Here is a 23,578-nt window from a genome sequence, read left to right on the forward strand (position 1 = left end):
CATGCATAGTAATAAATAGCCTTGGGAATATTCAGAAATGTGATCTCTCAAGTGATTACATTCCTCTTTGATGTAATCCACAGAACATCCTTCTGATTTGGGTGCAGTGTTTCAGAGAAAAGTACCCTTTGACCCCTTGAAGCAGAAACGCTTTGAGTCTGATAGGTGTCTCCCGATAAAAGTCAAGATCGAAAACAGCAGACACCTTTCTGCCAAACTCCTCGCCAAGCCCTCTCACCCAGATTCTCGGCCTGGTACGTGACCCTTTAATCTTCAGGCTGGGCGCCTGCAGTCTGCCCAACCCCCCCCCCCCGCCACCCCCCCCAACCCCCGCCACCCCCCCCCCCTCCGGGTTCTGTCTCCGCACGGCTGTCAGACTCAGTCTTCCCCCAACAGGGCTCGTCGACTTAATTCAAAGGACCGGCAGGAAGATAGGCTTTTTCAGGGAAACTCATTGGGTCCCGTCAGGCGCCTAGAGCACATTAGATCTCCCTCCAAGATGGCGGGGGCCGCAGAGGGGGCCATTGCCGATTGAGCATGCGTTCAACTAAGCCGCGCAGGCTGCCCCCTCCGCCGTCTTTCGTTTTCCTTCTAGTCCCTTCCAACTGAGGCCCCGCCCACAACTTTTGCGGATGGGCGGGGACAAAATGTAGGCAAGGGCAGGGGCGTCACTAGCCAGGCGCGTCCGCGGAGTAGGCACAAACTGGTTAGAGACTGCATAACCGGACCGGCAGTCACCATGATCGCGCTGTTTAGGCGAAGCTGCGGGGTGAGAGGAAGAGCAGGGCTCGGCGCGGGTGGGAAGTGGAGGTTGTGGTGTTCGGGAGGGGGCCGGGCGGGGTGGGAGGTTGTAATAAGGAAGAAGCCCAATCATCAGGCGTCTTGGCCCCTCTTACCCCGCTCCTGGTTGCTGCTGCTGCTGCTAAGTCACTTCAGTCGTGTCCGACTCCGTGCGACCCTATAGACACCAACCCACTAGGCTCCTCTGTCCCTGGGATTCTCCAGGCAAGAGTACTGGAGTGGGTGCCATTGCCTTCTCCGCCGCTCCTGGTAGTAGCAACCAGGATTCTGGACCCTCGCTGGCTTTCGCGCCCACCCATTCCTCGCACTGTTGGACAGAACGCTTTCTGGGTTTTCAGGTTCCTGTATTTCCTTGGCAATTGGCCCATATATAGATGGCGTCCCCTTTTCAGAATATCTCTTTTCTTTCTCTGGCCCGAGAACCTTCCAAAGATTTCCCGGAGGAATCCTGTCATATCCCGAAGTAAACCCGTCTTTTAATTGGTCAGGGCCTAAAAATTACAACCGTATTTTTGCTGAACTAGTTTTTATCTCTTGGAGGACACTCTCTCTTGGCTCTCAGTCCCTGCACTAATAAGGAAGTCTTTTGTGATGTTTTTGCTGCAAAGTGCAGAATTCAGATAATCTTTACCTTGGGTGCCTGCCAAGTAAGGAGGAAAAGGAAAATGGAGCAGGTGCCCCTTAGGGTACTTATTAATATCCATTTGGTTTTACAGTATGGAGGGAGGCGCTTCCAGGTTGTGTACATGTAAATAAAGGAGAAAAGAAAATCCCAGAGCTTTTCTGTGAAGCTTGTCTGTTTATTCTAGTGTCTCACAGATTTTAAGTTGTCTCAGCTGCTAGATACAGTTCGCTATTTTAAATATTATTGCCATTTAGATGTTATTTATAATTGAGAAAGTTATGTCTTTTTACCAAAATAGTGTCGGGTTCAGAGTAATTCTAATGGGTTATTGCCCAGTATTTGTCATTGCTATACAAGTTAATGGGTGCTGAAGGCAGAAATTGAGGGATTTAAAAAATGATTTTACATGCTGATACCAGGAAAAAAGACCTGGATTTCTCAATCTCGGGGAGGGGGCAGGTGGCGGGGGGGGGGGGGGGAGTTGTTGCGGGGACGAAATAGATACAGAAAAACCTGATCCAGAAAATTTACGCCACTTTGACACTCCCATAAAACTCAGATTCTTAATTCCTAAGAAATATGCAAAGGTTTTCAATTATAACTGTGCTGTTATTGCAAAGTTAATGCTTGATTAAAGTTGCTGCCCTTGGAGGTTTTGAATTCCGTGTTTATAGCAGAGAATCCAGAGTTAATAGCATTTATAAACGGTTTTGCTTCCAAGACATTAACGTACTTTGATCATCTCGACAGTTACCCAGTAAGGTTAACCTCATTTTCCAGGTTTGGAAAGAAGTTAATAAACAAGTTTGTGGATATTGTTCCCTGGCTGTAACTACCTTTATACTTTGTTTTATGTAACACATTTTCCTGTAGGGTCATATGTAAACTCTTTGTAAATTACTTCAAATACACTGATAATTCCCTATTTAAAATCTCAACAAACCATTTACCTATATTGTGAGGTCTGATTTTGTGCCATGCTGTCTAAACACACATTTAGAAGAAGTTTTTAGTTTGATTTTCGTGCAATTTTTTTTTTCCTTATAGAATCTAATAGCAAATTAGGATACTTGAAAGAGCAGTATAGCAGTATGGCATGAATTCTTCATCGTAAATTCTTCATCCTGGTTCCTAATAGAAGAGTGACCTTGGCCAATTTTACTTGACCTTTCTGAGCCCCAGTTTCTTCATATACAAAATAGGAATAAAAATAATTCCTTAGGATTGACTCAGATTCAGGTGCATTAATACATGGAATGTGACTGAACAAGAATAGGTTTGGTGGACAATGAGTACCTGAGAAACCATGTTTTAACTCCAAAATAAAATTAATGAAAATTACAAAGAAAATGTGAATTTTTATATTCTATAATTTTAAAAAAAATTGTAGTATAAAATATATTTTTGAAAGGGTTATTTAAATTAATACATTTGATAGTCTATATTGTCACTTCACATGCAGGTAATTCTGTTTACAAGTTGAAGTTGTTATCTACAAAGTGGACAGTTTCTTTTCACAGATTTTGAAAAACATAAGTTCAGTCCTTCATCTTTTAGTAGATTGTTGAATTTCTCTTTTCTTTCAATGTCTAGCTTAGTAAAATTTAGTTCTGTTATATTCCTTAAACTGTAAATTGTGTAATTTTGGCTCTCCTTAAACATTTACTCAAGAGTTCCAGTATGTTTTCCAGTTTGATAACTTTAATAAATGCAAGTGGTTACTTTTTGTGCATATTGAACTGTTATGAGTATAAAAATAGATTGCAAAGGAACAATATCTGACTATATCCTTTCTTTCTATGAATATAAAAATAGGTTGCAAAGTAATATCTGATTATATTTTTATGTATCTTTTTGAAGAAATGAGTAGATTTCAGAAATTAAGACAAATAGTTGAGTAATGGTTTAAAATAGGGCTAGCAAACTTTTTTGTAAAGAGAGTAAATATTTTTTGGCTTTGTGGACCATGTGGTTTCCCAACTCTGCTGTGATAACAGCAATAGACAATGTGGTTTGACTGTGTTCCAACAGAATTTTATTTACAAGACTGGTGGGTACCATAGTGTGCTGGCTTGGCTCAGAACATTCTAAGAATACTTACAGACAACAGAAGAAAATATATAACATGATTTTAGGCTAATTTGTTTTGTTAAAGTGAGGTATCTTAGAAAATGGAGTGCTTCAAGGGGAAGATTCCCAGAGATATTCTTGGGAGGCTGCCAGGGACAGGGAACCAAAGTTGATGAATGAGGCAACTCGTGAATGTAGAGTGATACTATTTCATTTTTGCCCCCATTGCAATTCCCCAGTTACAAGGTGTTCTGGTGCTGGAAGGTGAGATTTCTGAAACAGTGGTTCTAAGTCTACTACTACCCTTGACTCTTACTTGTCTTGGAAATACTCCATTTTAGTAGTGCAAAGCTACTGATTAGTTTTATTTGCATTGCATTTTTTAAAGAAGAATTTCCTTTATGATAGGTGTTAAAACATCTGATAATTGACTTAATACAAAAATCAAATTATGGTTGAAGGCATTTAAGTAATGACTTAAACTGTGTTCCTGAATATGGTCAAACAAGTTGCTCTGTTTACTTGTAAATGCTTATCAGTATTCTACTTGACTGATGTTTAAATTCCCAAACTTATTGTAATAAAATTATTCTTTACAGGTACTGAGAAGTCTTTCTCATTTTGACTGGAGATCACAACATACAAAAACTGCCCTACAACGTGAGCCAGGATCAGGATTTAGTTTTGGTATATATTTTGTTTTGTGTTTTGACTTTAAACTTGTATTTGTTATATATATGAAACTTTTTTTAAAAGACTTTCTATTTCATTATTTATTTATTATTGGCTGCCACATGGCATATGGGATCTTAGTTCCCCGACCAGGGATTACACCCGTATTCCCTGCAATGGAAGCTGGAGTCTTAACTATTGGATCAACAGAGAAGTCCATATATGCGACTTTTTATATGTAATTATCTGGAATATGTTTGTAAACAAACTTAGTAATGTCTGTCACCATCCGTAGATTGTTCACTGTTAGTCACAGGCATCCTTTCTGATCTTGTTTTCTTCTTCAGCTGTAGTTCCCTATACATACATCTGTATTAGCAGCATGTATATATATTCCTGCCATTTTTCAGTATATCAGTTCAGTTCAGTCGCTCAGTCGTGTCCAACTCTTTGCGACCCCATGAATCACAGCACGCCAGGCCTCCCTGTCCATCACCAACCCCGGAGTTCACTCAGACTCATGTCCATCACATTGGTGATGCCATCCAGCCATCTCATCCTCTGCCATCCCCTTCTCCTACCCCCAATCCCTCCCAGCATCAGGGTCTTTTCCAGTGAGTCAACTCTTGGCATGAGGTGGCCAAAGTATTGGAGTTTCAGCTTCAGCAACAGTCCTTCCAAAGAACACCCAAGACTGATCTCCTTTAGAGTCCAAGGGACTCTCAAGAGTCTTCTCCAACACCACAGTTCAAAAGCATCAATTCTTCAGCACTCAGCTTTCTTTATAGTCCAACTCTCACATCCGTACATGACCACAGGAAAAACCATAGCCTTGACTAGACGGACCTTTGTTGGCAAAGTAATATCTCTGCTTTTCAACATGCTGTCTAGGTTGGTCATAATTTTCCTTCCAAGGAGTAAGCGTCTTTTAATTTCATGGCTGCAATCACCATCTACAGTGATTTTGGAGCCCCCAAAAATTAAGTCTGACACTGTTTCCACTGTTTCCCCATCTATCTGCCATGAAGTGATGGGACCAGATGCCATGATCTTCATTTTCTGAATGTTGAGCTTTAAGCCAACTTTTTCACTCTCTCTTTCACCTTCATCAGGAGGCTTTTTAGTTCCTCTTCACTTTCTGCCATAAGGGTGGTGTCATCTGCATATCTGAGATTATTGATATTTCTCTCGGCAGTCTTGATTCCAGCTTGTGCTTCTTCCAGCCCAGCGTTTCTCATGATGTACTCTGCATGTAAGTTAAATAAGCAGGGTGACAATATACAGCCTTAATGTACTCCTTTTCCTATTTGAAACCAGTCTGTTGTTCCATGTCCAGTTCTAACTGTTGCTTCCTGACCTGCATATAGGTTTCTCAAGAGGCAGGTCTGGTGGTCTGGTATTCCCATCTCTTTCAGAATTTTCCACAGTTTATTGTGATCCACACAGGCAAAGGGTTTGCATAGTCAATAAAGCAGAAATAGATGCTTTTCTGGAACTCTTGCTTTTTCGATGATCCAGCGGATGTTGGCAATTTGATCTCTGGTTCCTCTGCTTTTTCTAAAACTAGCGTGAACATCTGGAAGTTCATGGTTCACGTACTGCTGAAGCCTGGCTTGCAGAATTTTGAGCATTACTTTACTAGCGTGTGAGATGAGTGCAATTGTGCGGTAGTTTGAGCATTCTTTGGCATTGCCTTTCTTTGGGATTGGAATGAAAACTGACCTTTTCCAGTCTGTGGCCACTGCTGAGTTTTCCAAATTTGCTGGCATATTGAGTGCAGCACTTTCACAGCATCATCTTTCAGGATTTGAAAGAGCTCAACTGGAATTCCATCACCTCCACTAGCTTTGTTCATAGTGATGCTTTCTAAGGCCCACTTGACTTCACGTTCCAGGATGTCTGGCTCTAGGTGAGTGATTATACCATCATGATTATCTGGGTTGTGAAGCTCTTTTTTGTACAGTTCTTCTGTATATTCTTGCCACCTCTTCTTAATATCTTCATAAATAACAGATCCACTGTTCCATGTAAATAGTCTTCAACTTAGAAATGAATACAACAAATACTTTTTAAACACTATTAGATACACATTGCTAGGTATCTACTAATAAGCCAGAGTCTAGTTTGGCTATCATATATGGAACAGCAGTTTGGTGCTAAATATGGTTCTTAGTCTTGGGATTGGGGAGCCATGTGGTGTTGGGGGAAAACAGAATAACATTTGCCTTCCCCTTTTCTTTCGAAAATGAAAACCAAGCAAAGAATTTGAAATAATAACACCTTTCTTTAGCATCCTTTGCCCCCTAGAGTGCTTCTTGCTTCAGAAGCATTGCCATTTCTCTAGTTTAAAAACTGATTTTCTCAATTCACTTGGTCTCAGAAAAAAAGTTAAAAGGCAGCTGAGATACAAGTCATACCCTGAAAGAAATAGCAAACTCAAAACTCCCTAGGGATAACATTTTTAGTTTTTATTTTTTAAGATTGTTAGCATCCATATAAAGTTGTTTTTAACAGAAGTGAAAATTTCAAAGCAAGGTGAGGATAGCAGTTTGGGACACTGTATCTTCTTATTTTCTTATTGAGATATTAACATAGGTTTGGTATCATTGCTATTTAGTTTCAGTTTGTCACATACAGATTCATACCCAATAGTAAGAGACTAGTAGTAGAAATCTGTGATGATTTGGTGAGTGACAGAGGATGAAATATAAGTGTTTCGGAGGTAGATTGTGGAGGTCAAGTAAAGGAATATTGATAACACCTGTGACCACCAATTGCATCTATCTGTAACATAAGATTTATTTGACGATTAAATTATATGACATACATAAAATCCTAGCATATAGTGATGGGATCAAAGTACGTTCTCAAACAATACATAATAGATCCCAGCCTTCCCTACCTCTTTGCCACTCACAATCTCGTATGTTGTTGTTGTGCAGTCGCTAAGTTGTGTCTGACTCTTTTTGACCCCATGGACTGCAGGACGCCAGGCTTCCCTGTCCTTCACTGTCTCCCAGAGTTTGCTCGAATTCCTGTGCATTGAGTTGGTAATGCTATCTAACCATTTCATCCTCCGCTGTACTCTTCTTTCGCCTTCAGTCTCTCCCAGCATCCAGGTCTTTCCCAAAGAGTCAGCTCTTTGCATCAAGTGGCCGAAGTATTGAATCTTCAGCATTAGTCTGTCCGTGGGCATTCAGGGCTGATTTCCTTTAGGATTGACTGGCTTGATCTCCTTGGTCTCCAAGGGACTCTTCAAGAATTTTCTCCAGCATAATTCAAAAGCATCAATTCTCCAGCGCTCCGCCTTCTGTATGATCTAACTCTCACATCCATACATGACTACTGGAAAAACCATAGCTTTGACTAGATGGACCTTTGTTGGGCAAAGTAGTGTCTTTGCTTTTTAATATGCTGCCTAGATTTGTCATAGCTTTCCTTCCAAGGAGCAAGCATCTTTTAATTTCATGGCTGTAGTCACCATCAGCAGTGGAATCCAAGGGGAAAAAAAAAATCTGTTACTGCTTCTACTTTTTCCCCTTCTATTTGCCATTAAGTGATGGGACTGGATGCCATCATCTTCATTTTTTGAATGCTGAATTTTAAACCAGCTTTTTCACTCTCCTCTTTCACCCTCATCAAGAGACTCCTTAGTTCCTCTTCACTTTCTACCATTAGAGTGGTATCATCTGCATATCTGAGGTTGTTGATATTTCTCCCGGTGATCTTGATTACAATTTAGGATTCATCCAGCCAGTATTTCAGTCCAGTATTTCACATGATGTACCCTGCATATAAATTAAATAAACACAGTGACAATATATAGCCTTGATGTAGTCCTTTCTCAATTTGGAACCAGTTCATTGTTCCATGTAAGGTTTTAACTATTGCTTCTTGACCTGCATACAGGTTTCTCAGGAGATAGGTAAGGTAGTCTGGTATTCCTATCTCTTTAAGAATTTTCCACAGTATGTTGTGATCCACACAGTCAAAGACGTTTGTGTAGTCAACAAAGCAGAAGTAGATATTTTTTGGAATTCCCTTGCTTTCTCTATGATCCAACGAATGTTGGCATTTTGATCTCTGGTTCCTCTGCTTTTTCTAAATCCAGCTTGAATATCTGGAAGTTCTCAGTTCATATACTGCTGAAGCCTAGCTTGAAGGATTTTGAGCATAACCTTACTAGGATGCAGAATGAATGCAATCATATAGTAGTTTGAACATTGCCCTTCTTTGGGATTGGAATGAAAACTGACCTTTTCCAGTCCTGTGGCCACTGCTGAATTTTCCAAATTTTGTTAACATATTGAGTGCAGCACTTTAACAGCATCATGTTTAAGGATTTGAAATAGCTCAGCTGGAATTCCATCACTTCAACTAGCTTTGTTGGTGGTGATACTTCCTAAGCCCTGCTTGACTTCACACTCCAGGATATCTGACTCTAGGTGAGTGACCACACCATTGTGGTTATCTGGGTCATTAAGACCTTTTTGGTATAGTTCTTCTGTGTATTCTTACCACCTCTTCTGCTTCTGTTAGGTCTTTACCATTTTTGTCCTTTATCATGCCCATCCTTGCATGAAATGTTCCCTCAATATATCCAGTTTTCTTCAAGAGATCTCTAGTCTTTCCTATTTTATTATTTTTCTCTACTTTTCATTGTTCATTTAAGAAGGCTTTCCTATCTCTTCTTGATATTCTCTGGAACTCTGCATTTTATCTGTAAAATGCTATTGAATACCAAATTTCTAATGTCTTTTATATTTTATTTCACACATCCCTATACAAGTTATTGCTATAGTCCTAAAATTCTTATTTTTCATTCTTACCTTTCTGCCTTTTCTTTCATTCTTCTTGCCCAAAACATCATATATCGCTCTTAAATTTTACCTATCCTTTAATGTTGGATGCAACTATAATAAAACTGCATGTTAGTGTGGAATTGCAAAAATTAGTAGTAATTGGCTTCTGTGCTTGGTCCAGCCACCCTATTTCTTTCATTAATTTAAGAAGCCTTCCCACCACTTTTGTCAGTTGCTTTGGGCTCCTTCGGAGAAGGCAATGGCACCCCACTCCAGTACTCTTGCCTGGAAAATCTTTATAAACTTAAGTTATCTGAGTTTAAAGGAGGAGTAAGATTGAGTTATGGTATTCTTATATGATATTTTGTACAAGTTTTATTGGTGTATGGTCACTGGTCATGTCTTACCTCCCTAATTAGATTGATTCTTGAGGTCATTTTAGTTTCATTTCAGTATTAGTAAACGTGACAATCTTTGGGCTTCCCTGGTGGCTCAGAGGTTAAAGCATCTGCCTGCAATGCGGGAGACCAGGGTTCGATCCCTGGGTTGGAAAGATCCCCTGGAGAAGGAAGTGGCAACCCACTCCAGTATTCTTACCTGGAGAATCCCATGGAGGGAGGAGCCTGGTAGGCTACAGTCCACAGGGTTGCAAAAAGTCAGACGTGACTGAGCTACTTCACTTTCACTTTCTTTCATGATGATTCTGCTTCGGAGTTAAGAATAAGTAAGAAAAATTGTTTTTACTTAAATACTGGGAAGAGAAAAACTTGTTTGTATCTGTTACTCATTTGTAAAAGCGAGAAATCTTAACCTACCTTTTTGGCATTAATATTGACATAGATTTAATTATATGGTACAGTGAAATCTTGAGTAGTCTGAAAGCACATTGCGTTGTAACTTCCTGGCTATCAAAGGTGAAAGTCTCCATTATAATTATAAATATCTACATACTGACTTCATTTTCTCAACTCATTGTCCTATTTAAGTATTTAAAAAATAACTTTCCCTTAGAATTCACTGAACAACAGAAAGAATTTCAAGCTACCGCTCGTAAATTTGCCAGGGAGGAAATAATTCCACTTGCTGCAGAATATGATAAAACCGGCGAGGTAGGTATATTCACTTTAAGGAGTGAAAGTCTTTGACAAATTTTACAAGATTTTAAATATAAGTAGATTTTAAATATAACTTTTTTCTCTATTATTACTATATTTCTTTCAGTACCCTGTCCCATTAATTAAAAGAGCCTGGGAGCTTGGTTTAATGAATACACACATTCCAGAAAGTTGTGGTAAGCTTTCTTTACATTTTTAATCCTAGCATGCACATGAAGAAGAAAACTCTAAAACTCTGTTCAATCATTCTTTCAAATATTTGTCACCATTAAATGGTTTTGTACCTATGTGCCCCTGTATAGTGGAGAAGGCAATGGCAACCCACTCCAGTACTCTTGCCTGGAAAATCCCGTGGACAGAGGAGCCTGTGGGCTGCAGTCCATGGGGTCGAGAAGAGTTGGACATGACTGAGCAACTTCACTTTCACTTTTCACTTTCATGCATTGGAGAAGGAAATGGCAACCCACTCCAGTGTTCTTGCCTGGAGGATCCCAGGGACGGCGGAGCCTGGTGGGCTGCCGTCTCTGGGGTCGCACAGAGTCGGACACCACTGAAGCGACTTAGCAGCAGCAGCAGCAGCCCCTGTATAGACTTCAATGTTTGCCAGCTTTTAGAAGCCTTGTACTCAACAATCAGAGGCATTCTTCCTTCTTTGTAATTGGTTCCAAAGTGGGGTTTCCCTGGTAGCTCAGATGGTAAAGAATCTGCCTGGAATGCTGGAGACTCAAGTTCAATCTCTGGGTCAGGAACATCCCTGGAGTAGGAAATGCAAACCACTCAAATATTCTTGCCTGGAGAATTCCATGGACAGAGGAACCTGGCAGGCTACACCCCATGGGTTCGTAAGAGTCCGAGTAAACCTAGTGATTAAATCACAATGTTAACTTAATCCTTGTTAACTTCTCTGTCTAGGTTGGTTGAGTTGTTGCTTTTAAATTCTACTTTCAATTTTACATTTAATTGAGACATCCTTTCACTCCTTTCCTTAAAGGGTCAAACTTTTAGCAAAGTTGAATCAAATTTTTGCAAAATCAAGGTGAAGCAGGAAGACAGGTCCACATTACAAATAGTAAGAGAGCTTTTTGAAATTTTAAAACTAATTTTAGCTTTATATAACAAAGTATACTTTGTTACTGTATTGGCCCAAAATCTTTTAGTTTCTTATGTTATAGATACTGTATTTGTAAATTTACTTTTAAGATTAAGTTAACCTAATTGTTATATTGCAAGTCATTTAAATAATTTGCCTTTATTTCTGTTGAGATATGCTATGTATTACAATGGGCTCTTAAAACATTTTGATATTGTAGGAGGTCTTGGACTTGGAACTTTTGATAGCTGTTTAATTTCTGAAGAATTGGCTTATGGATGTACAGGGGTTCAGACTGCTATTGAAGCAAATTCTCTAGGGGTAAGTTATTTAGAAAATTAATTGGCTAACCGAGCTGTTGTTAATGAAAAAGCCCTGCTAGGTTAGGTTAGTTGGCAGAACACAGTTTTCTTCTAAAAAAAACAACAACACAAGGTTCTGCAATGAAGCCTGGATTTTTACTCCATGAGTTGATTGTTCTGACCATGTTGTCATTAGTACTTGGAGTCCTGCCTGTCCTTGTGGGGAAACTGTACACTTTGGCTGTGGCTTCAGTGGCAATTCTTAGATAAGGTCATTCAGGAAAAAGATTGGGATGACTTGCTGCCACTGCTGGCAGTGCTGAAGTTTAGTGAATAAGTCTTAGGAGACCTGATCATATGTACCATGTCATTTATTATAAATTTAATTATTTATCTGTGCATTTTACTACAGTAGATGTTTACATATTACGTTACCAACAAGTCCTATATAACTTAGTTTTATGTGCATACTTGGATTAACAGATTTATATCCTTGTGGTGTTAGCTCTCTGACTTAGAGGCAGAATAAAGGCCATTTCTTTGGGCTTACACTTGGGGAAAAATAGTTGTCTTGTTTTGAATTGTAGTGTTATATTTGAATTTACTAGGAATTCCCTGGATGTCCAGTGGTTTCAACTCTGAGTTTTCACTGCTCCAAGGGCCTGGGTTCAGTCCCTGGTTGGGAAACTAAAACCTCACAAGCTGTGCAGCAAGGCTAGAAATAAAGAAAGAATTGACATACCTAATTTTAAAATATCTTGCTTTTTTAATGTCACTTTCCTTTGGTTGACAGCAAATGCCTGTTATTATTGCTGGAAATGATCAACAACAAAAGAAATATTTGGGGAGAATGACTGAGGAGCCATTAATGTGTGTGAGTATATGCAGCAGCTACTTTATTTCACATTTAAGAAAGGAATAAAAATAGAAGAAGAAAGGAATAAGCATGCTCTCTTTCCTTTTCAGTCTGTATATATACATTGGGCCATATAACACATTAAGACAAAAGCAACATATTTAAGTACAGTAGTGTTTCTGGGATGCCAAAAAGTTTCATAAAATTGTTCTCTTGCCTGTTTCCAGAAAAAAGAAACCTACTTATAATGTTTCTAGGATGCCAGAAAAGTATCGTAAGAATCCTCTCACTTATTTCCAGGCAAGAAATATCTACTTAATGGAGCACTCTGGAGCTCTTGCACTGAGTGGTTGTGTGTCAGGAAGTTCAGATCGAATATATAATTCTAGGTGTTTGAACTAATAGTTTATTGAACTAATAAGAAATTAATATGACTGAAAAGATAACTGTTGGATGACTGAGTGACTTCAGGAGGAGAGTTATAGATTTTATTTAATTTTCTGAGAGTTACTCAACTAATTTTTAAATTGGATTTTTTTTAAAAAGATATTTTCATACATTTTACACACATGCATACTGAATTTTTATTTTGAAAGTGACTTTACATAAGGATTTTTTTCTTTCTCTTTTGGGTATTAGTCAAACAGATTTCAATCTAAGGTCTGATGGTGATACTGAAACATAGTAAATGGTTATTAGTTTTGAGCTACTTGTGAGAATCAGTCTGAAAGAGTAGAAAGTAATATTTGAAAATAAATGTTTTAAATTTATTTCAGGGCCTAAATTTCAGGCAAACTAATAAAAGACATTTATATGTATTTCCTACTTAATTGTCAATTTGTTTCAACAAATGAAAGTTTCTTAGAAGGCTAAATCTCAATATTATCTAAGAATTGTGTGAAACATCCAAGTTCTTTTCTCATAATGTATAAAATGTTAGAAACAAGCTAAAAAATTGTAGCATAGAGAGATGGTTAGAAGAACTTAATGCACTGATAAGAGTATTTGTAATTATCTTATTAGTTATAAATAGGTATTTCTAAAATATTAAAGTCTTTTAAAAGTAGTTTAAGTATTTTAAACATTTCTTTGACAGTTTTGTTTGTTATTCATACATTTAACATATGTAAAAATATATTCATTCTAGTCCCTAAAGTATTCTGATCTCTGAATTAATAACGGTTTGCTGTACATTTTCCCTCTTCTAGCTCATAATATATACTCAAATATGTATCTAGTGCAATTGATGTAGTCAAATATGAAGCCAAGGGTGAAAATGAAAATAATCAATAGGTGTATTATTTCAAAGTATTGCTTAATTTATACTAAGTTTCAGTTAATGCCCAATAACATTTATAAAATTATAGTACTATTGTGTTTTGTTTAAACTTTCTAGAAATTAATATTTAAAATTTTTTTCTGATTATAAAAATGACATAGAAGATTTAGAAAGATACAAAGAGGAGCAAAAATGTCTGTAATCCCTCAGATATGAAGTTAACTGGTATAACTGTCTTACTGTATTATTGTATACTCTATTTGATTTTTTAATACACACAGATGTATTTTTCACAGTTATGGTCATATGTGCAGTTTTATATCCTTTTTAATAAGCATTTTTATGTTCTACTTTTTAAATACTGTGATATTTATTACTTCAAAATATGCTATCTAATTGATGGACTATAAATTATTTCACTAGTCCATATTATTGAATATTTAAATTCCTTAGATTGTTGCTTTTAAAAATAATGTCATGGTAAAAATTTATACAGAAAAAGATAAGTCTTTGGCTTTAACTTTACAGGGTTGGTACCTATTTGTAAGATTTAATCTCTTGCCAGATCATGTGATCAGTTATACTCTTCTTGAGGATATGAGAACAGAAATAAATAAGGGTAACACTATAATTATTTTTTTGATTAGAGTATAATTGCTTTACAGTGTTGTGTTAGTTTCTGCTGTATAATAAAGTGTATCAGCTATATGAACACAACACATATATCCCCGCCTCTTAGACCTTCCTCCTACTCCCTCCATCCCACCCCTCTAGGTTATCACAGAGCAAGGAGCTGTATAATTAATTTTCAATACCACTTAGTACAGAAAAATTTTCCAAAAATCAAAACTAATTGTATTATTGTATATATATATATTAAAATAATAAGAAACCACCATTTTCTTTTTTAAAAATTGGGTTAAATTTTTTAAACAGCATATACCTAAAATATATACAGTATTAGATGACTAGAAACAAGTATTAGACTGTTGGAACAAGCTTGTCATAAGCAAGACCTTCAGTAAACTTATTTGTCCAAACATGGTCTAAGAACTTTGAAGTGTCTGAAAAAACCTAGCAGTGGTAAAGAAAACTCTTGTCACAAAACCATACATTTCCAGTGGAACTGGGAAGTATTAATAGCTGAAATGTAACTGAAGCAATGCTGAAGTTGAGGTCCCAAGACCTGGCTTCAAGCAATGTAGTAGCAGTAGGATCTTATATAGTTACTTCGCTTCAAAATCTCTTCTGAAAATAGAGCATATAACATCTTAGAAGGATACAGTAAGATACAGTACTTATATTTTTATAATAATATCTTCACATAGTGTCCCTTTTGCAATGTAATAGAGAAATTTCTTTCATACCTAATACAGGGGAAACTGTTTCTCTTTAACTGCCATTCATTCATCCATCCATTCACTTAATATCTGAATTCCTTGCTATATGCCAGTTTACACTTACAGGTAGTATTTTTTTGTTTTGGTAAGTAGGAAGCATAGAGTCAGTTTTATAGTCCTCTGTTAATAATTTTCTGAACCTCAAAGCATGTGTTATAGTATGTTATTCTTCTAGTTTACTTTTACTTCAGTGTGATTTTTTAAAAAAACATGTATTATATAAACTACCTCCAGTCCCTTTAGAATGTAAGACCAAAAAAGTTAGTAATTTAATAGAGAACAATGAAAAATTGCTTAGTAAACTCTACAAAGATAAGGTGGTGGCATCATCACTAATAAGCTTGTAATGTTATTCTCATTCTTCTAATTTTTTGAATACTGTGTACCAGGTAGACTTAGAATAAAACAGTGAATAAAACTGGGCTCCTGCTCACAGCAGACTGGTAGACCCTCAGATCCTTACCCAAATTGTATTATTATATTTGTATTATTGTATCATAGGATTTATACAATTATACAACATAAATTCTTCATAAATAAAGGAATATTATTGTAATATATTCTCTTAATATTTTAATATATTATTTTAAGAATATTAATATCTTTAAGAATATTAAATTAATATCTTTAAGACAATCTTTTAATATTATTTTAAGAATATTATTTTAATATATTTATATAAAAATAAGTACTAATTTTCTTGACTTACATTGTGGTAGTGAAGACAAGTTGCAATGGAAGCAAAAGTGGCTTCTGCTGAAAAAAAATAAAATTAAATTACTCTGTGGCAATCAAATAAGACAAAAACCATCCATTTGGTATAGAAACACATAAACCCATACACTTCATAAGCTCTAAAAACTATACGTTATAAACCAGAGAAATGTCTAATAGCACATTTCACATGAAAAATTCCCAACGTTATCAATACATAAAATTTTGGTATTTTAAAGCATTATTTTTTCTGAGCAGTTCATTTGTATAATACTTTTTTGTTGTTGTTATGATGCTGAAAACATCTTCGAATCTCCAGGTAGAAGAGTAATCTAGTTAGTTTTATGTGTCATCTGAATTTGCTCTATCACATATCTGTGAAAAGGCCATCTAGCTCATGTTTTTATATCTGGGAGTCACAGGCTCCTGAAGCAGCTGCATTTGGGAGTATCTCTGACCATTAGAAAGCTTTTCTAGATTATATGCTCCTGAGGAAAAGGATTGTGTCATTTCTTTTTATCATTTCACCGCCTGATACCATAATAGGTGTTCAGTACATTTGAATAATTTCATAGTAGTTTTCTCCTATCAATTCAAATTCTTTCCCTTGCCTATATAACCCTTCAGCTATTTGATTATGGCTATCGTGTGAATCTTATCTTTTCTAAGCTAATTAGAGACAATTTTTTTCATCTTTTTTTCACAATAAAGTCCTATCACCTTCTTAAAGGTGACTCAAAAATATCATAGAGTTAAATATAGTACTCTAACATGGTGTGATAAGTACAGAGTAGAATGGTTTCATCACTTTCATTTTAGATACCGTGGTCAGTCACGTCTGACTTTTTGTGACCCCATAGATTATAGCCTCCAGGCTCTTCTGTCCATGGGATTTTCCAAGCAAGAATACTGGAGTGAGTTGCCATTCCCTACTCCAGGGGATCTTCCCAACCCAGGGATTGAACCCGCATCCCTAGCATCTCTTGCATTGGCCAGTGAATTCTTTACCACTAGTGCCACTTTTAGATAATCTAGAGAGAAGTAGTGAAGAATGGACAGGAAATAATTTTGTTTGGGACACATTTTGCTTAAGGTATTTATTACCAAGAAGAATGTCTAATAGATAAATCCATGTGATAAGGTAAAGGTCAGGGGAGAGGTAAAGCCTGGAACTGGAGACTTAATAGGCTATTCGGTGAGTATACCAAACCTTAGCACCAATGGAGAAACTGATTTGGCAATTTAAGTCAAGAGTAAGTTTTATATAAATCAACAGTGCTAATGCTATGATCTGTATGATCTATGTTTAGATCTGACCTTTACCTTCCTACATGGACTTATCTCTTAGACATTCTTTTTGGCAAGACTTAAATAATTAATAAAAAAAATAAATACATTGATGCCTTCGAATTGTGGTGCTAAAGAAGACTCTTAGGAGTCCTTTGGACTACAGGGAGATCAAACCAGTCAGTCCTAAAGGAAACGAGCCTTGAATATTCATTGGAAGGTCTGATGCTTAAGCTGGAGTTCTAATACTTTGGCTTCCTGATTCCAAAAGCTGACTCATTGGAAAAGACTGTGATGCTGGGAAAGACTGAAGCAAAAAGAGAAGGGGGTTACAGAGGATGAGATGGTTAGATATAGCATCACCTACTCAATGGACATGAATTTGAGCAAACTCCGGGAGATATTGAAGGACAGGGAAGCCTGGCGTGCGCAATCCATGGGGTTGCAAAGAGTCGTACGTGACTTACTGACTGAAAGACACCTGAACTGCTGGTACTTTGCCCTGCACAATGCTATTTCATTCTTCTGTGCCTAGATCTGCTTGCCTCATTTATTTGTCCTTCAAGACTTATCTCCTCCAATGAGTATTTATTGTATCTCCTCGAAAGTATTCTTTTTACCCTCCTTATCACTCACCTCCCACCCTTCTATAGGTCTAAGTAGTCATTTCTAATGTCCTTATGGTCCCTTACTACTTTGAATTAAAATGAACTGTTAAGGTTTCTCTCTTTGGACTTAAGTACCTTAAGGGTGAGGAACTTGTGTCTTCAGGCCTTTTATTCACAGTTCCCGTCACGTAATAAACGTGAATGAACTCCAGCAACCCATTGTTCACCCTTCACCATCCCTTTATCCTCTTGGGAAATCTATATGCTTTCTACCATCCCTGCCTCTTGAGAAATCTGTATGCAGGTCAGGAAGAAACAGTTAGAACTGGACGTGGAACAACAGACGGGTTCCAAATAGGAAAAGGAGTACATCAAGGGTGTATATTGTCACCCTGCTTATTTAACTTATATGCAGAGTATGTCATGAGAAACATTGGGCTGGATGAAGCACAAGCTGGAATCAAGATTGCTGGGAGAAATATCAGTCACCTCAGATATGCAGATGTGGTGGCAGAAAGTTAAGAAGAGCTAAAGAGCCTCTTGATGAAAGTGAAAGAGGAGAGTGAAAAAGTTGACTTAAAGCTCAACATTCAGAAAACTAAGATCATGGCATCTGGTCCATCACATTATGGGAAATAGATGGGGAAACAGTGCAAACAGTGTCAGACTTTATTTTTTTGGGCTCCAAAATCACTGCAGATGGTGATTGCAGCCATGAAATTAAAAGATGCTTGCTCCTTGAAAGAAAAATTATGACCAACCTAGGTAGCATATTAAAAAGCAGAGACATTCCTTTCCCAACAAAGGGTCTGTCTAGTCAAGGCAATGGTTTTTCCAGTAGTCCATACATCCATGTATGAATGTGAGAAGTGGACTGTAAAGAAAGCTGAGCACCGAAGAATTGATGCTTTTGAACTGTGGTGTTGGAGAAGACTCTTGAGAGTCCCTTGGACTGTAAGGAGATCCAACCAGTCCATCCTAAAGGAGATCAGTCCTGAATATTCATTGGAAGGACTGATGCTGAAGCTGAAACTCCAATACTTTGGCCATCTGATGCGAAGAGCTGACTCATTTGAAAAGACCCCGATGCTGGGAAAGATTGAAGGTACGAGGAGAAGGGGACGACAGAGGATGAGATGATTGGTGGCATCACTGACTCAATGGACATGAGTTTGAGTAGACTCCAGGAGTTGGTGATGGACAGTGAGGCCTGGTGTGCTGCAGTCCATGGGGTGGCAAAGAGTCGGACACAACTGAGTGACTGAACTGAACTGAACTTATCCCTTTATCCATTACTGTTTACATCTTGTCACACCTCTGTTGAAGAGCCTTAAGAGGCTCCTGTTCTTTCTACCAGATAAAAATTTAACTTAGTATAATAAAAGTGTTTTTTATCATCTGTTCCCTTCCTTTCTTCCCAGATTAATTTTCTACCATTCCTTTACATGCTATAGAATCTGTATACATGTTATAGAATCTGATTATCCTCTAAGTATTCCTTTTCATTTTTTGAGACTTAATTTAAGCATCACCTCTGGAAGCTTTCTGGATACCCTAAAACTAAACATAGTATTTTAAGCCCTTTATGTATGACTATAATACTTAGATATGTAATTACAGTATTCTATAGTATTCATCTCTACTGTTATATTGTAAAAATTTTGAAGACAAGATATTTTCATCTCCTCCTTTATAATCTGGTAAATATAGATACTACTCAGTACATGTTTGAATGAGTGAGTTCATGTGAAATTGAATTTAACTTGGTTGAAGATACCTAACATTTAAATTTTTGACATAGATTATTGGTATTCTTCATAGTGAAGGACAGGGAAACCTAGTGTGCTGCAGTTCATGGGTCGCAAAGAGTTGGACATGACTTAGCAACTGAACAACAATTGGTATCCTACATCTAGTTTTTGTGTGTGTGTGTAATAAAGTTTTATTAAAGTATAAAGGAGATAGAGAAAGCTTCTGACATAGGCATCAGAAGGGGGCAGAAAGAGTACCCCCTTGCTAGTGTTAGCAATGAAGTTATATACTCTCCAATGAATCCAAAGAATGTCTGGAGGTTGTAAAGACCTCACCAGACCTACTCCCATAATTTACATTTTAAGATAACAGAATTAGCCAGAAGGTTTAATCCAGAGACTGTCCTCAGGCAGGATACATTATTGTTATATAATGTTTTTACATTTAAACAGTTTGATTCTGTAAGACCATTTTATTTTTACATATTTTAAAATATTTAAAATTATTGACAAAAAATAAGATACCTTTCTGGTTCTAAATGTTAGTAATTTAATAATTAACATTTATTTATTTCCTTTTTCCCATATATTCAAGGCCTATTGTGTAACAGAACCTGTAGCAGGCTCTGATGTAGCTGGTATAAAAACCAAAGCAGAAAAGAAAGGAGATGAGTATATTATTAATGGTCAGAAGATGTGGATCACCAATGGAGGAAAAGCTAATTGGTATGTTGTTTAAAACATCTCTGTACATTGTTTCTTCATTACTTCATATTCAGAATCTCCCCCTCTCCCCTTTCCTTTGTTATTAAATCACCACAATTAAGATAAGTTTTATTCATGAAACTGGATGGTCCATAAAAGATTATAAATAATTGAGTAATTTTCAAAAGTTCTAAGTCCTGAGCTATTTCTTCAAATTGTCTCAGAAGTTTAATTTGTAAAATAAAACAAAACCACCTGCTCTGGTTGAATCTAATTAGGAAAGCTAGAGCTCCATCTACTTGGCTCACTACACCTACTCTCCATACTCTGCACCAGAACCTCCTTGGAACCATTCCCCTGAGACTGAGGGAAAAAGGAAAGCCACTGGTATAGCACATTTCTCTAATCCAGAGCAATAAGCATTATCTTTTAGAGTGGACAGAATTTTACTTTAATAAAATCTAAAAGGCCCAAATATGTAAGTTCAAAAATAGTGACATGAAGTTCAACAAAGTGTTATAAAATCACTTGTATAAATATAAAATGTTGAAGGAAAACATATTTGATAGCACTGTTTGTGAAAAAAAAATATGAGAAAAGGATCAATAGGAATCAACCGTCTGATGTATCTGCCTTTAAGAAGTGAATGTAGTTTCTTGCTGAAGTATAGCATCTAACAAACAGGAAAAAATGGCAACAGTACTAGGAAACACTTTTTAAGACAGGCATTGACAAAATGGAATAAATTCAAAAGCTAGTAAATGTTCTTCATTAGGGTGAAGGTGGAAAACATGTCCTGTAAAGAATAAAGGAATTAGATTTGTATTGGAAGAATTTTAAAATTTTTGAAATAATGTCTCATACAAAGAAGACTAGGTTCATACATTTGCTTCAGAAAGCCAGTTTAGAATAAATGGGTGAAAGTGAGACAAATGTAGAGTGTAGCTCAGCATAAGGACAAGCATTTCGATAGTGGTTCTATCTAATATGTAAGTTGTCATGGGAAAAATGTATTTACTCATCATTACAAGTATATAAATAGAAACTTATAGAGGAAGGACTCTCTGCTGATTGGAATAATGAACTAAAAATGGACTATCTTTCTGCAAAAATTCTGATTCTATATATATATATATATATATGTGCTCTTTCAGCATTATTTTTTGGCAAGAAAAGCATTATTCCTGAGAGTGAGTTTACTGTCTGTTTTAAATATGTTCATCACTTTACAAGTGTCCAATATTATGGAGTGCTATATATCGTTATTTTTGAGTTATCATAATATCATCAAGTAATAAAAAAGTGAAGAAATGATTACAACGTAACAAGTGAGAGAAATCCAATAACGCAATTAGAAACTTTCACAACTGTAAGAATTCATTAAGTACAACTCATCATGTAGTAAGACAAATTAGGTAAAATGTGAAACTGGAAAAAGTTTTTACTGTTTTTTTAAACTATTAAGTAAAACTGTAGAATGAGTGATAGTTTATTAGTTTTAAGCACAGAAAATAAATTTGTTGTTTAAGGAATTTAAAAAAAAATTCTCCTATTCCAGGCTATTTAGAACATGGGTTACATGGATATTTGGATGTTTTTGCCTTTTCTCCTCATGTTGCATTTTTAAATCTTTCTGGGAAAGAAGTAGATGTGGGTTGAAATACTAGCTCTGCCACATCATAAGATTATGACCTGGGCAAGCTTTTAAATCTCTGATGCTTCATTTCTTCTATAAAATGGGAGTAATAATAATTGGGATTGTTGGGAGGATTAACTGAGATGGGAGTGATCATATGTTGTATGTTGTTATCTGCTGATACCGTTATCTTTATCATCATGTTTATTAGGTATTTTTTATTGGCTCGTTCTGATCCGGATCCTAAGGCTCCTGCTAGTAAAGCCTTTACTGGCTTTATTGTGGAAGCAGACACCCCAGGAGTACAGATTGGAAGAAAGGTAAGTGTGTACTTATAGTGATTAAGGCCTCCAATATTGTTTTAACTATAAATTTCAAAATTAATAATTTCAGTTTCCTTTATTGAAAACATTTTGTTTGTATTAAGTTGCAATAAAAATAAACCTGCATTTGATGTTATTGGGTAAAATAATCCTTCCTGAAGATTTTTAAGTTGAGAATAGTCATTTCAAGTCATTTGAAAGAGTGGCCAAATTGTATACAATTTGTATACATATACAATTCTTTATGTTTACAGTTTGTCTATATTCTCATTGCTCCTGCTTCTCATGCTGCTTATTAAAAACCAGATTATATTTTTTTCTTAAGAAGGGTCATGGTATCTACAACTTCCTCTCAAATAATTCAACAAATAATGCTAATAGCTAATATACACACACAGAAAGCACACATAAAGCAAATGTGCCAAAATTGGTGGATCTAGGCAAAGGTATATAGGTATTCATTTTACTCCTCTTGCAATTCTTCTGTTGGTTTGAAAATTTTTAAAACAAAACATTGAGGGGATATAACTATCTTGGTAATTTCTTTTTTCATATATATATATCATTGAAGTATAGTTGATTTATAATGTTGGGTTAATTTCTGCTGTACAGAAGGGTGATTCAGTTATATATATATATTTTTTTTTTTTTCATATTCTTTTCCATTATGGTTTATCACAGGATACTGAATACAGTTCCCTGTGCTATATAGTAGGACCTTGTTGTTTATCCATTCTGGATATATTAGCTTACATCTGCTAATCCCAAACTCTCACCGCCCACCTTGGTAACCACAAGTCTGTTCTATGTTTCTGGGAGTCTGTTTCTGTCTTGTAGATATGTTCCTTTGTCTTGTATTTTAGATTGCACATATGTGCTCAGTCACGTCCAACTCTTGTGACCCCCATGGACTATAGCCTGCCAGGCTCCTTTGTCGTAAGATTTTCCAGGCAAGAATACTGGAGTGAGTTGCTATTTCCTACTCCAAGATTCCACATATAGGTGATATCATATTGTATTTGCCTTTCTTTTTCTAACTTACTTCACTTAGTAGGATAATCTCTAGGACCATCTAAGTTACTGCAAATGGCATTATTTCATTCTTTTTATGGCTGAGGAATATTCACTTGTGTATGTATACCACATCTTCTTTATCCATTCGTCTGTCGATGGACATTTAGGTTGGGTTCGTGTCTCAGCTATTGTATATAGTGCCACTAGAAACATAGGGGTACATGTATCTTTTCAAATTATAGTTTTGTCTGGGTATATGCCCAGGAGTGGAATTGTTGGATCATATGGTAACCCTATTTTTGTTTTTTTGAAGAACCTCCATACTGTTTTCTGGGCTTCCCTGGTGGCTTAGATGGTAAAGAATCTGCCTACAATGTAGGAGACCCAGGTTCAATCCCTGGGTCTGGAAAATCCCCTGGAGAAGGGAATGGCTACCCACTCCAGTATTCTTGCCTGGAGAATTCCATGGATAGAGGAGCCTCGTGGGCTATGGGTTACAAAGAGTTGGACACAACCGAGTGACTAACA

The 23,578-nt window shown here is 36.7% G+C and overlaps 1 protein-coding gene across 2 annotated transcripts in view; it reads left to right on the forward strand.

Moving 5' to 3' along the window:
- Positions 1-677: 677 nt before the first annotated feature.
- ACADM (acyl-CoA dehydrogenase medium chain) overlaps positions 678-23,578 on the forward strand; it is a 38,365-nt gene continuing 15,464 nt past the window's right edge. Inside the window, exons 1-8 of one of the 2 annotated variants that reach the window (XM_086390634.1) lie at positions 678-769; positions 4,096-4,183; positions 9,982-10,079; positions 10,192-10,261; positions 11,396-11,496; positions 12,271-12,351; positions 19,968-20,098; positions 21,925-22,033. In XM_086390634.1, coding sequence (XP_086246760.1) covers positions 740-769; positions 4,096-4,183; positions 9,982-10,079; positions 10,192-10,261; positions 11,396-11,496; positions 12,271-12,351; positions 19,968-20,098; positions 21,925-22,033 — 708 coding nt within the window. In that variant the 5' untranslated portion in view covers positions 678-739. The remainder of the gene's footprint in view (positions 770-4,095; positions 4,184-9,981; positions 10,080-10,191; positions 10,262-11,395; positions 11,497-12,270; positions 12,352-19,967; positions 20,099-21,924; positions 22,034-23,578) is intronic. The other variant, XM_086390635.1, reaches the window with a different exon arrangement.

This window comes from Bos grunniens, chromosome 3 (assembly GCF_055505025.1).
Source record: "Bos grunniens cultivar Pamir isolate PY7600 chromosome 3, Bosgru_T2T1.0, whole genome shotgun sequence".
In the NCBI taxonomy this organism is placed as follows: domain Eukaryota; kingdom Metazoa; phylum Chordata; class Mammalia; order Artiodactyla; family Bovidae; genus Bos; species Bos grunniens.